This window comes from Drosophila subpulchrella, unplaced genomic scaffold, assembly GCF_014743375.2.
Source record: "Drosophila subpulchrella strain 33 F10 #4 breed RU33 unplaced genomic scaffold, RU_Dsub_v1.1 Primary Assembly Seq354, whole genome shotgun sequence".
Lineage (NCBI taxonomy): Eukaryota > Metazoa > Arthropoda > Insecta > Diptera > Drosophilidae > Drosophila > Drosophila subpulchrella.
This window is the reverse complement of record NW_023665577.1, coordinates 1,841,386-1,856,283: the sequence shown is the minus strand read 5'-3', so window position 1 is coordinate 1,856,283 and position 14,898 is coordinate 1,841,386. Positions and strand designations below refer to the sequence as shown.

The following is a 14,898-nucleotide window of genomic DNA, read 5'->3' as shown; positions in this document are numbered from 1 at the left end:
TATCGAATTTCGTTTTAATTGTTCAACATTGAATAACGCTTAGCAGCAGATGCACACTCGTCTATGGAAATGCAGATGCAGACACAGATACGAGTATCATTCTTGTCGGCTCAGACATTTGAAGTTTGGCTCGAGGAGGGAGGACAGACAGGAAAATGCAATTAAATATGCCCAGCCTTCCTGTGTTTGTGTTTCTCCACCCCCTCCTCCGGCAAAGTGCGCATAATTTGAGTTACATTCTGCTCGCAAATATGACGAATATTTTCCAGGCGGAGAAGGTGTCACAAAAGTTTGCTTTCATAAATTGCTCAGGAAGTGCTGCAATTTCTCGGCCAAGTATGTGTGAAAAGTTTTCCTTTGTCTGCGGCTGGCGGAGTGTGCAAGTAAAGAATTTGATAACTTAAATGGATTTTAATTTCCATTTGTTTTTGGAAAGACAAACCAGAGGTTAATGCTGTCAAAATGGACAGGAAACACAATTAAAAGATCAAGAATGTGCTTCTCGAGTTCAGTTTGTGAAGATTTTTACTAAAATAAAGATGGTTTTTGAAGCAAATCAATTAAAAATCCTATAGTTATGAGTATTGGGGTTATTAAGAAATTATCTAGCTATAATTTGGTTTTCCGACTCATATAAATGATATTTTATTAAAAACAAAACAATGACTATATTATTTTCGGACTTTATTAGTCAATAAATATAAAACGTATTTTATAAAATCAATATTCAAGCAAGATATTTAACATATATCAATTTTTCTAAGGAACTGAATAATAGCTAAACAAATAATGGAACTAAAATTTTTTTTATTTATTTTTGTTAAAGTAGTAACAATTTGTAGCAATCCAGATCATATACCTAATTTTCTTGTAGCCTAAAAATCAAGCTTTAAAATCCACAAATGTATTCGACAATATTCTACTTATCCGCACTGCAGCCTGGCTCAGAGTGCACTTTATATGCAAAACCCGGGCTACATTCGCTGAAAAGGTGTTTATGAGCTTTTCTGTCTGGCCTGAAACGCAAAACGTGCCTGGGAGCACATATTTCCGCAAAATACAATGTATAGTATGATATTCCAGGTCTGCTGCTGAGTGAAATAAAATGAACTTTAGAAAATTACAGAGTCCGCTGACTTATGCAGAATTTATAGAGCTTTGCCGTTGGACTTTTTGCCGCTGCCACAAGCAATTTGGCTGAGATTTTCCCGTGGACTGGGCCATATAAATCAGGCTGTCACATCGACAGCCATGTCAACGCTAAGCCGTCGAATCAAAGCCAAAGCCAAAGGCCCTGGGCTCTGCGGACCAGAAGGTACATATAAGGATTAGAATTGAAAAGGACACGGACGATGTGAAGCACACGGCCTGTGGGGAGAGCAATAAAAGCGTCTTAAAAGTTTAATGTCCCTCGATTTGCGGTTGCATACAAATGACTTTTCAGCTGTCGTCTATATGTCGCCCTCTGCACTCCTGATTCCCGTTTCCTGTCTGTCCTCTTGGCCGTCTGACTTTTGGCTGGGGCAAATAACTCGCAGCGCTGAGCTTAACGACCGCCTTTGCATCGCTCTTTTTTAGCTTAATTGTATGTTGACATTAAATTGTTGCATAACTCGTTGCCAATCTGCGGAGCACGAGTTTTCCCAAAGTTTGGTGGGCGGCGATAACCGCTGGGACGATGAGAGAAAGGGGGAGAAACTTTTTCGTGTGAAATCAATTTAATTTGCCAAAGCCAAAATTACCAAGTCTTGGTACAGAGTTTCGACTTTGAAGAGACGAAAATTGCGGTTTATTGAAGTAACGAACATATTTTTCGCACTTAATTTTCACATTTTACTTTCTATCTCAAAATAACTAAGTCGAATTTCCTCTCTATTCCGACATAAATATATTTTTTGTACACCGTGGTCGCATTTTTAAAATTAAATGTATTAAATAGCATTCATAGAAAAACCTTGAGGTTTATAATATTTAATTGTGGGCAACGAAGTGTTTAACCTTTAAAAAAAACGTTATAATAAATATATTAAATATCCATATGTTGCTTAAAATCCTTCCACAGTCTTGTCCGCTTTAAATGTTTTCGCATCTTTTCAATGTCTAATTAAATTCTTAGTACTTGCTGTTAAGGCAAGGTGCGCTATCAATTAATTTATATTATATTTTTTATATAAGACTCTATTAAAACCCTCGCTACGGCTGTAAATTAATTTCCACTAATTAAATGTTGTCCGCAGTTGTTCTGCTTTTATTTGAACGGAAACTAAATCCATATTTATGGGCGAGGGCGAACTGAGAGAGCGGAAAGAAGGCGCCCATGCAAATGAGCAGTGTTCTTTAATTTAATGAAGGTGACCTCCAACCCCGGGGTTGACTTGGGTTGTGTTGGCCAATGTTCCTCGTTAGGCGTCGACCTCTAGTGGTTTTACACCAAGAAAAACCCATGGGCTTGATTTTATAAATGACTTTTATTATTTTATAGCTCCGAACCGAACAAGCTACATCATGAATATTAAATTAAACTAACATATTTGTTGATAACTAAACCTCTTATTGGTTATATATATAAAGCAATCTTCAGGGCTTGGAAATAAGTTTAAAATTAATTTTTCAACTTCGCTAAGGGAAAATAATTTATTTAATACATTCAAAGTTTTATATTCATAAAATTAATTAAATATATATAATCAGATATTTTCCTTTCCTTCCAAAAACAAACACTTGTAAGTATTGCTTTTGGAACGAATGCCTGGGGCAAACATTATCCGGCTCTTGGCTGCCAGTCAATCTGCGTCAGTCAGTCTGTATATTTCGGGGCGTGTCTCATTTCAATGCAGCTGGCAATTAAGTTTGTGGCAGGAGCATCATTCCTGCCGGCCTGGGGCCTTGGCTGAGTGAATTAATTGCCGGCGCAGACCACGCAAAATGGCAGCAAACATCCCACAGGCCGAGTTAGTTGAGCAATCGAGCAAACTAAGCCACAGTGGCACAAAGGCACGCACCGGAGAAAAATGGGGAAGGGGCTCTGAGTCCGGCTGTGGCCATCGAGCAACCCACCTGGTCAGGTGCTTTGTGGACTCGGCCTGACCGGCGGAAACCATAAAAGCAGCCGTGTGTTTGCGGCCGTTGTCCGTGCCAGACAAAATGGTGTCAAATGGCAAAAATGCATCGTAAACAAAAAGTAAATGAAAAAACTTTTCAAACAAGTCGAGGGCTGCGGCAAAAGTAACAAAACAGAACAAACAATCGGTGAAGTTTTCACAAAGCTGCAGTTTTAAGATAAGATAACATAACAGTTTGCATATGTTCAACTTAATATTTGTTGAAAGGTTTGGATATTTAAGTTTCAATATGTTGATGCTTGAGATTTAGTATGTTTTGATTCAAAACTTTTGAAAACAGTTAATGTTTAAATTTTTAGTTCATTAATATCATAGGAGAATTTTTAAAAAATTGTAAATTAAAATTTTAACAACTTATAAGAGCTCTTAAATGGAAAAATATTAAATTATAAAATTAATGAGGTGTATTTTTAATGGGATCGAATATTAATTAGGTGGTTTTGTGCTCAGAAAACTTTTTGGATGTACTGTTACAAAAAAAAATCATAGCTACCTAGTAATTAAATTTAAAATGGACTGAAACCGAAAATTTAAAAATAAATTAGTTTAAGGAAATATTAGCAAACAAACCCTTTTTTTAGTACTATACGTAATATTAATGTGTTTAATTTTCAATGTAATCGAATATTAAATAGGGGGTTTGTGTTCAAAAAACTATTTGGTTTTACTGTTATGGAAAATTCATAGCTATCTAGTATTTAAATTAAAAAAAGACAGAACCCAATAGTTTAAAAATCAATTAGTTTCAGGAAATAATATCAAACAAACAACTTGAAGCCCCTTTTTAGTACTGTATAAAATAATTATGAGTTTTTTTTTTAAATGTGGTAGAATATTAAATAAGGGGTTTTGTGTTCAGAAAACTATTTGTTTGTACTGTTATAGAAAATTCAAACCTATCTAAAACTAAAATTGAAAAGGGACCTAATCCGAAAACTTATAAATAAATTATTTTAGGGAAATAATAGCAAACAAACAATTTGAAGCCCTTTTTTAGTAATGTACATATACTAGAACCTTTTAATCTTCCACATAAGTTGCAACAAACTTTCCAACCTCACCCCAAAACGCATTGGACAAAGACATTTTCTGGTTCCCCAGAAATGCGGTTGGCACTTCAAAGGACTACACCAATACAGGGGCAAACATATGAGACCGCATAACAAGGATCTCGGAGGCGATAACTATGCTTCGAGGTGTCATTTTGCTTGTTTTGCCCGCATAAAACTTGAAAGGTCCCTTCGGGAAGATTAAACACGCACACGAATTTCCCCCGCCCCACACACACACACACTTGTGCGGTCAGAGACTTTGACTTGTTAGTGTGTGTGTGGATTATGGTGCAACTGACGCCTGCAAGTATGCTACGAAAAATACTGGGGACCCACCCTTGGAAATAAAAGCCATAAATTTATCTTCAGTATGTGCATCGGATATGGGAAAACCTATACAAGAAATATGTCTGCAACGTGGACATTAATTTATAGGATAGTTAGGAACACCACAAATTGGCCATTGATCTATGTGCCAAGTTTTGATGGCAAGTAGCTGGCGCTTGGCCCTTGGAAACTCCATTAAAAATCACTCGGCTGTTCCGGCTGGAGCCCTTTAAGTTGTAAGCTACTCGTCGTTTAAAATTTTAATTAAAAACACTGCAACCCGCAGGAAGAGCCGGCCGACCCGCCCATCTGTCAGCCGTGGGATAGTTGAGATGTCAGCAGGCTTATCAGGATTTCAACATCACTGCACAGACACCGGGACAGGGAGACAAAGTGTCTCCCAGCTGAGGGACTGCCGTCTCTCTCGCATGAATGCTGAAAATTTAAGGCAAAATGATTTCCCCAAACTATGCACATTCGCCCTGCTGGCCCCAAAAGCCGCACAACATTTAAAATTTCATATGGAATTAATTTTTAATGGACCCTCGAAAAAAACGGATACATAATATTTAAATATTTATGCTGGGGTGCGGCTGCATTTGGTGACCGCAATCAATTGGGCCACCACAGGCATAAATCAGTTGGAAAATATATAAAAGTTTTGTGCCGTAACCCACCTTCCATGACATGATAAATTGTTGCAGCTGCCCAGGATATGTACTGAAAGTTGGTGGGGTCGAAAAGATATATTCATACATGGGCTCTAACAATGTGTACGCTGTGCAGGTGTGAGTCAGCCACGTGGCAGGAACCCCTCCCACACTTTTGGCAGTGCGAACAACGGCGACGCCCCTGACATCAACTGCCGATTCAGGTGACAAACGAACCCACGTAGGCTCGAGCTTTCCTCCAGCGGCTCGAATAAAGTGAGCTCTCACTGCTAAATTATGCAAAAGGTGCGTGCCGTCGAGGTATCGTCGGTTGTGCAGAAGGCGTGGCCCCGATCTCTTCCGGCCAAGTGAGTTTTATTGATTGTCGAGGAATGATTTGCTATAGCTCCTTTTAATTGGCGCAAAGCGTTGGCGGATATTGGAGTGTGTCTAGACTGAAGGGGTCTGCCCGCAATTGGGTTAATTGCTCCTGGGGCTATTGTTTGGCTATGGGTTAAGGGTGCAGCCTATTCGGAGCACAGCATAAGGGATACGAGAGTTATTGCGGCTTAATTTATTAAGTGCTTCAGTGACGTGTGTGTGCGATTATCTCACTGATACAGCAAATTAGATTTTTAAAACCCATAAAAACAGAGTTGTTTCAAGAAAAAATAAGTCGAAGCGGAGTGTACTAAAACTCTTTTAGATCAAAGTCCTCAAAAAATTTAAAAAAAACTAAAAATTATATTATAAATGTAAGTCTCTCTTCCGAAAATTATGTAGTTAAACTAAAAAAATCTATTTTTAGAGTTAATATTCTTAAAAATGTAATTCTTTTAATTTAAAACCCTAGCGTTGTTCTTATCGATTACTTTACCGATTTACTTTTCTGTATATTTCTGTAACGACCTTGTTACGAATCCCGATTAGGTGTTTATAAATTAAAATTAAACCTAGGAAATGGCTGCAACAAATAATTAATATAATGTTTGCTGTCTTTTGACATTGCGTGCCAGCCGGCAATTATTCCACTGTGCAAAAGTGGAGCAGGAAACTACGTCGAGACAATGAAAGTTAAGCCCAGGCAGACACAGGTAAATTCTTGGAAGGCAGGAGGGCGAACTCGAAGTCGGGCCATAATTAAATCGAGTGACTCGGCTGCTCCACGAGAATGTCCTGGAACTGTCTGTCGGCCAGGACTGTCGCTGCAGCTGTCTTAGCCAGCTTGTGTTTGGAGAGCTTAACCCAATTTACAGCTTACATGCAACGACTTCAGCTCGAAATGTCCAACTTCCTTGGCTTAGATCGATACGCGCTGTCGTGGCCATAAAATAAGTAGCAAAATAACACAAACAGTAACTGCCGAAGTGGCAGTAAGAGTAACTGTTGCAGTGGAAAACATGGCCATTAATATGGATTTTTCTCTGGCCATTGTCGCAATTATCAAATGGCTGCAGTTGTAATGGAGAAAGTGGGTGGACGTATTGCCGCATTGAAATGCGACAAACCGCAATTTGGCCAAGAGCCCGGAACGAAACTGTTTGACTAACTGGCCAATTGGCCGACAGCCCTGGGCCCGAAAGTCTGGCCATGGCAAATGAAAATATTTACATGTGGCCATATGTGGAAGTGGTTAGCTTTTTGCTGGTCTCATTGTGGTATTTGTCATGCGTTTCGCTGTAATTATTATCCATGTTAAATTGCGCCTATTGTCTGCTTTCAGCAGGAAATGCTATTTTCAAGGGGATCCTCTAATCAATGTAGTTGGGAGGACTAAGCTGAGATTACATTTTTCTAAATCAATGTGGATTGTAACTATCTTATAATGTTTGATAACAAGTCTAATTGTTATTTAATTCTACATTATTTTACAATTTAAATTTTTGATTTATAAGAAAACTTTACACAGAGTAAATTCTGACGTTCTTATCTGGATTCAAAATATTCTTAAAAACTGAACGACATTTTTGAAGTTGAAAATGTTTTCGTTTTGCTCAAGTTGAATTGGCGGTATTTATATTGTATATCCCAACAAATAAATTATTTGTACAGTCAGCAGTGTATTCTTATCAAACAGTTATTAAATAAACTCAATTTAACATTTATCTTCTCACCATTTCGGCCTAATATTGAGAACAAAATGTACTTACACGGTTTTTAAGAACGAATGTTCTCAATTGAAGAACAATGTACTTGAATATTTTACTCTGTGTATAAATGAAGAAAATTAATAACAATAAAAAGAAAAAAAAGGAACATTAAAACTGAATTTGAAGTTATAGAGGAGAGACAATGCATTAATTCCAGTAAGAATATCAAAAATGATCTACAATCTTGTTTTTTTATCCTAAATAATATTTTGTTTTTTCAAGTGTATCTGATTTTTGACTAACGCATTGGCATCTTTTATCTTTTCTTCCAGCAGCTCCACTCGGAGTATCGGAGCACTTATCGTTGGCATGAATTTACGGGCAACTCGCGGCCAGAGGTTGTGCGACGGGCGCCAGCCCCAAACCCAAGTCAATTTGTTGGTGAGTTGCGAAGACATTTGTCTTGCGCCTTATTGTCACAGACTTATTTATTGATCTCGCTCTGATTCGACTTCCGATTGGATTTTGCGCATCTGCAGGACCGACAAATGAGCCGCCATTGCCGCGCCGGAAAAAATGTCCAGAATTAGCATATAAATCGCACGAGTTTATTATAGGATCGGAATATACAGATGCACGCCGAGATGCCAGTGCACATCGTTTGGCGAGAGTAAGTGTCAGTCCTTGAATCCCTTTCCCATCTGTTGCCCCCAGGACATATATGACCCTGACCATTCGGCAGGTGCAAGAAATAGTAAATATCTAAAATATGAATAGGGTGGGAATATATCACAGTTGTCTTTTATGAATGTGGAATGGGGTCTTTACAGTACTACAATTTCTAATGTTTCTTAAGTGAAAGAAGGTAATTAAAATGAATAGTGGTCATTCCTTTTCTTTTTTTTTCTATCATTCTATTTAAGGACTGTTTTTAAAGCTTCAAAACGTCATACAGTTTTTAAAAGTTATGCCAAATTAATTTTGCTTGATGTAATCACGTAACCCTGTTTCAACTTAGATCTAAGCCCTCTTACATGTGTATGAGCAGTTGCGGCTGAGAAGATTTTGGCTCATAAATATGGGAAATTATTGTGCATTTCCACATCTTCATGAACGAGCTAAAAATTTGTAAAGAGTCAGCGAGCTTTCCACATCTAATAGTATTTTCAGTTTATGGCCACACAAACTTTATGCGCTTTTGACATTTGAAGAGGACCGTGAGGGAAATGCAAATGCACCCTGGCATTTTGTAATGTAAAAAAAAAAAACTTAGTTATTTATTATACTCTATATTTCAGTTAGTCATTGTGCAATGTGCTTTTAAAAAGTTGGCTGTAGTTTTTATTGCCGATTAAAAAACCGTCAAAAGCTAAGCATTTAATTGAAAACCAAAAGTTAATCGGTGTAAATCGTTTGTCTTAATTAGCTTAAAGAGTAAAAAGTTTTCATTTGAAGGTATATTCTCTTATAGCATATTTATGGGCTTATGAAAGCCGATGCCTTTACGGGAGGCTTGGCATTAGGGTTAACGCGTTTAAGCCGCGGCCCTCATAGAAATGTCGACGCTCTCAAATGCCGCAGGAAATACACAAAAGCCGTTCACAAAAAGTTCCCTATGAGGTTGGTCCTCTCCTAGTTCATTTTCCGCCCATCCACCCCAACGCTAGACTAATTAATAATGAGGCGCACAGCGGCACATGTTGCAAGGACATTGAGATACGTGTGCGAAAATCAGTGGCGTACGCAGATGGTAGGGTTTAGTTTAGGGTTCTCAGGCAACTACTTAAATACTACGCTTTTACAGTAAATATATCTCAATGGAAAAAATATCGATATAAATCTGTTTGATCCTGGCAAAATTAAATGAATCCCCATATTGACATTGTGAATGTAGAGTTTTTTTAATGGTTTGTTTTAAATAATACTCAGAAAAGTTAATTAAATCGAGAGATGCTTTTCAAAATAGGGGAATTCTACATTTTTTTTTTTAAATATAGACTACTTTAGAGTAATTGGCTACAGTAAATTAAGCGAAATATCCCGTGCCAAAATACCTTTTACGCCACTGACCTGAATGCGAGGTTGCGCGTCGGTATACCTGGGAGAGTGTGCTTTTGACATACTATCATGGGCGCCCTGACAATACATAATTAATTGACTCCACCTGCTGACGCACGTCAACAAGGCGTATGCGTAATATTAATGACCAGCTAATTAACTATACAAGCCCGTATGTATCACTTTAATGCCCCATCTCTGTCTCTCTGCAGTCGGAGGAGCGGGGTGGCACACCTTCGCGCCGCAGCAAATCGGAGGGACCACCCGTCGTGCCCAATGGACGTGCGTATCCCATTGCAACGGAGATCGACGGAACCACAAGAAAACAGGTACACAATTGTCAGATGGATTGCACTGCACGGCAGCCAGAGCACTCGGGTGTCTAATTCAATAGTTGTCTACTGTCTATTGCCTAATCAAATAAATCACGTACTTGTGTGTGCACCTCAATTTCGCGTGCCTGGGTGTCTGTATGTATGTGTTTTCCGGATCTCAAGTCCCCAGCATGCTGAAATTAGTTGAGACATTTTTGGGAGGCTACATAGCATTCGAAAGGCTAATTACAATTTTCCGAAAAATTAAAAATTAAACTAAGTAATGGATTAAAACAATGTTGGTTAATATTTTTGTTTGTATTAAATTATAATAACAAAAAATTTTGATTGCACTGATAAAAAACATTGTAAATCCAAGGATTTCATTTTAAATATAAATATTTTGTAATATGCTTTTCATCTATTGTGCCTTTTATTTATCTTAAATATGAAAATATTTAATTTAACAAGTACATTTACTTAAAGATTTTAAGATGTAAATTTAATATAAACTTATTGTTTTTAATGACGTAAAGTACGTAAAGTAAATATGACTAACATTAAATCTAATATTTGAAAACATGAGTCAAATATTTTTACCTAAAAAATGTTTAACATCATGGTTTTGTATTTAGTTTAAATATTTAAAATGAAATTTTAATTCAATATGCAGATTTTTATTTTTACTATTCTATTTTTTATCAGTGCATAAATGAAAATGTAATTATTTATTCTAGTTATATTTGTTATTACTTTGAAGAGCGTTAAATGGTAAACAGGCTACAAAGTACTGTAAAATCGAGGTCCATGCTAAATAAGATCCCATAAATTAAACGCTGCTCAATAGTCCGATAGTAGGGCTTCGGCTCGTGGCGCCACATAAAGCTGCAGAAAATCTGCAGGGAGATAGAACCTGTCCCTTATTTCCGATCAGAGATAGAACGCGCTTCGGACCATTGGACCGAAACTTGGTGGCGCGCAACAATTTCTATTAGCGTTGATGCTGTCCATCAGTCAGCCCTGAATTCCGCCTCCCCAGCCCCCAGCACTCATACGCCCCGTGTCGCACTGTCTGCAACTTTTCTGGTCCTTTTATTGGCAATTTTCCCTGTGCAGGACATGCTGTTGAACATTTGTAGTTCGTCGCGCCGTTTGCGGCTATGGGAAAATTTCATTTACTCACATGAGCACGATTGCATGTGTCTGTACATTTGCAGTGAGTGTGCCGGAGCACCATTGAGTTGTCAGACCGAATGTCAGTTAGTCGGGCGGCTACTCGACCTGAATGTAAAATTTTAATCTGCAAAACCCTCCAACATTTGCATAAGTTGTATATCGATTTTTTTCGCCCATTCATACACTTGTAATATCCCTGATACTTTCAATACTTAGTATATCTTTTTCCAGTCTGATTGTGGCCATTGTGTCTGTGATTTGTAATGCATGTAACAAGGGTTTTATGCTAGTTTTTCTCTGTCTTCTTCTATCTCTGTGTGGGTAAATGAAGTGCTGAATTGAATGCGAATAAACATAGACCTGGGTAGTCTAAATTTGTTTTTATATTTGTTTAATGGTATTTTCGCTTGGTTTTAACGTTCCATAGCATACATTTTGGGGTAATGTTTATTATAAGGCCCTAAACCTTTTACTTTTTATACCCTTGCAGAGGGTATATTGATTTCAGTCAGAAGTTTGCAACGCAGTGAAGGAGATGTTTCCGACCCCATAAAGTATATATATTCTTGATCAGCATGACTAGACGAGTCGATCTAGCCATGTCCGTCTGTCCGTCCGTTTCTACGCAAACTAGTCTCTCAGTTTTAAAGCTATCGGGCTGAAACTTTCCCAAAAGTCTTATATCTTTTGCAGGTAGTATATAAGTCGGAACCAGCCGGATCGGACAACTATATCTTATAGCTCCCATAGGAATAATCGGAAAAAATTTTTTTAAAAATTATGTCTTTGGTGCTCTTTAGCATATAACCTCCTAAGCTGGGAAATAAAATTTTTTAATTAGTTTTGAATTTTGAATTAAATTTTATCGAAATCGGACGACTATATCATATAGCTGCCTAGGAAAGATCGGAAAATTGGTGGAAAAATAATATGAAACAAATTATAGCTTCTGTGTTTTTTGACATATTATCTTATACTATTGGGAATATAATTTTTTGTATTTGAAAATTTAATAATTATAGCTGCAAGGGTATACAAACTTCGGCTTGCCGAAGTTAACTTCCTTTCTTGTTTACCTTTCCCTTTAAGTTTTAATATTGTATTTTGAATGTTATCACGATATTTATCTATGCTTATCTGACAACTTTTAAAGTATTAAGAGACTATAGCCTAAATCACTAGCGACAATACTGCAAATGTTTTTGGTTTTTATCTTACTTATTATATTATTCCGAGTAAAAACCATTTAGAAAATAATTTAAGTAATATTTGGGGTTTTCATTTAAGAGTTAACTACAATTAGTATTAGATTTTCAAAATTTACAATTTATACTTGTATTGTGTGTATTTCTTCTCTTCTCGTTCTCTGTTTCTCCACCTATGACTAACCCGGTCTCTTCTTCTCTATGTTAACTGTGCTCTGATCGTCCCCATAAAACCCGAACAAATATGAAAACCAACCTAACTTAACCATAATTAATAATTATATATTTAAACCTATCCTACAATGCGACATTGCAATGCTTTTTTCTCGTTCTCTTTTCTCGTTCTCGTTCTCATTCTCTTTTATGTGAAACCCTAACCCCCGAAAAACCCTTTTTCGTTGTGTGATTCTGCTCTTCTCTTTCGCAGGCGGGTGAGTCAAATGGGCTATTGAAAAAGACCATCTCTAAATTGAGCACTGAGTACCGCCTGCAATTCGTTTGGCCCACTGTCCGACGGATTAAGGGCGGCGGCGAGGCGACGTCTAGGGCCGCTGCCGGCGATTATCCGAGAAAGTCCATATCGCTGGGCGCCCTTCGGTCCGGCGGCCAAAGTCACAGTCACTCCCAAAACCAGAGTCAGAGTCTGACCCAAACCCAGAATGGTCACACACATCACACGATGATGGGTGGCGGTGCCGGCTTGCCCACGGTGCATAAAAAACGTACAACAAATCAGAAAGAAGGTGCGACAACAAATTGTCGTCGCTAAGCATTTATTTAACATACTTAACAACCAAAAAAACCAAAAAAAAATATTTGAAACAAACGAAACATTTCCTACTAGCGCATAGTTTCTTTCAACTAATTTATGTAATACTAAAACTAATTTTTAAACAATCCAAAAGAGCGAGCGTACTAAAATGAGTTTACATTTGATTTATCGTTTCTTTACTTAACCAACCTAACAAACTAATTCACGGCAGATTGCGTAACATTTTGTTTACTAACCTACGTAACTGTTTAGATTTGTTTATTTTCAAGATTTTTAAATGAAAATTTGTGCCGTGGCAGCAGCATTGAGCCAAAAAAAGAAAAAAATCAATAGAAAAGTGTTGAATAGTGTTGGTAAATGAACGTAGCCTAAACGATTTTATCTTCTCTCACCGCTGCCATATTAAAAATGCTAATTTGCCACCAAGCAATCGATCGAATTCCAAATCAAGTTTTTTATGTACACGTCGTCGTAACTTTTCGCTTACCTTTATAATCGTACTCGAACCTATAAATATGTATACTACAGTGCTCAAAACTAAGATAGATATTTCCTAGAATAATTATCTCGAACATTTTCGTATAATTTTTCCTTTCTTTCCGTACGTACAAGCCAATGTTTCGTTGAACGCTTTTGTAAACTAATGATTATTTTGATTTCAAGCAGTTAGCAATCTTACCGTCTTACCGTCTTTAAAATCTATTTCATATAGAACGAAATTATGCTAAATTCCTTTCCAAAAACATAAAAACCAAACCCGAAACTAAAACGGTTGAACATACATATTCAAGAAAATCTTTTTAGCCAAAAGCTGACGTAAGTGTTGAACTAAATTTAATGTTTATTAGTGCTAAACCAATACAATTTCTTTTACTGCCGAGCGTAAAATTGCGTTGATCAATTAAAAATTGATGGGATTATGCCCGGTTCGTGTCCATTCCCAATCCCATCCTCATCGGAAATGCAGAACCCACTAACACGCTGTGTCAATGCAATTTTACGTGACGAATTGATGAATTGAAAATAGCCAAGTGTAGTATGAGCATGTTGTGGCCGCAGGTTGTGTGATAAATTCCGTTTTCATTTCGATCGAGCGTAGGAGTTGTTGCATAAGTTGCCTAAGTTTCGTTGCATGTGTGAAACGACAACAACCAATCGAAATTACTTTAGTGTCATGCATTAAACCAGACAACCATTAATCAATCAGTCAACACGGCATCAACTCTCTGTATACCGTCCACGTGTCATCCGCTAGGTGAATTGGCCAACTTAGTGTGGGGTTAGTTCAGGCCGTGGGCAGTAAATATGATTACAACTTTTCCAAATACTAACAAAATTTACAGTTCAAGCAAAGCGCATAGGTAAGGCAAATGGAGACGGAAACAAACAAAAAAAAAACGACAATAAAATAGAATAAATTTAAATTTAACCCCTCTATTTTTATGCTAAATCGTTAAGTGCATCTGCATCTCAGTGGCAATTAGTGGCTTCAATTGCAAAACGCTTTTGTCTTGCCTTTAACCCTTGTGCGACGCCTTGAGCTTCCAGCGAAGAGCTTCCATAGTGTACAAATTGGACGTAGTGCTTACAAAAACAATAAAATATCTAACAACTTAAATAATATGAATTATCCAACGCTGCATTCAACTCGAATTGTAAACACATATTTTATATAAGAAAAGAATACAATAATTGGTCTGAATTTCGTTCTATATTCCAAACAAAAGTTACCCAAAATTGTTCAAACATATCCCCAAAAACTACCAGGAAACCATACCAAACACGCTTCAACCAAAGCATTCAACATCGTTTTCGGTTCTGAACTCAATGCCAAAAACACAGATTGATTTTCATTTCAAAGTTTTCATTTAGCATTCCCCTCACCTGAGTAAAGGCTGACCACCCACAAACTAACCACCCAACCACACCCACCGAACTACCACCCACCAAGGCGCTGCTTCCGGCTCATTTATTTGCTGTACAATAATATGAAATCACCTTCTCCTTAACCCTGAGTTGAAATTTAGCGTATTCGAGACACTCTGCAAAAGAAAACCTAACCTTTGTTTCCACCCTTTTGGCCTTTAGTTTCCTACTGCATTTTCTACAATTGAATTATACTTTCCCTTATC

The 14,898-nt window shown here is 37.4% G+C and overlaps 1 protein-coding gene across 17 annotated transcripts in view; it reads left to right on the top strand.

Moving 5' to 3' along the window:
* Nucleotides 1–14,898, top strand: part of LOC119560100 (AF4/FMR2 family member lilli) — a 46,113-nt gene that overhangs the window by 11,093 nt on the left and 20,122 nt on the right. For 8 of the 17 annotated variants that reach the window (XR_005221003.1, XM_037873438.1, XM_037873436.1 and 5 more), the window contains exons 3-6: nucleotides 7,574–7,682; nucleotides 7,781–7,911; nucleotides 9,512–9,628; nucleotides 12,422–12,737. Coding sequence is in view for 15 of the 17 variants with exons in the window: in XM_037873438.1 (XP_037729366.1) it covers nucleotides 7,574–7,682; nucleotides 7,781–7,911; nucleotides 9,512–9,628; nucleotides 12,422–12,737 (673 nt within the window). In the remaining 2 variants the exon portion in view is untranslated. Of the gene's footprint in view, nucleotides 1–7,573; nucleotides 7,683–7,780; nucleotides 7,912–9,511; nucleotides 9,629–12,421; nucleotides 14,128–14,898 lie in introns of all 17 variants that reach the window. The other 9 variants (XM_037873435.1, XM_037873434.1, XM_037873447.1 and 6 more) reach the window with 4 other exon arrangements.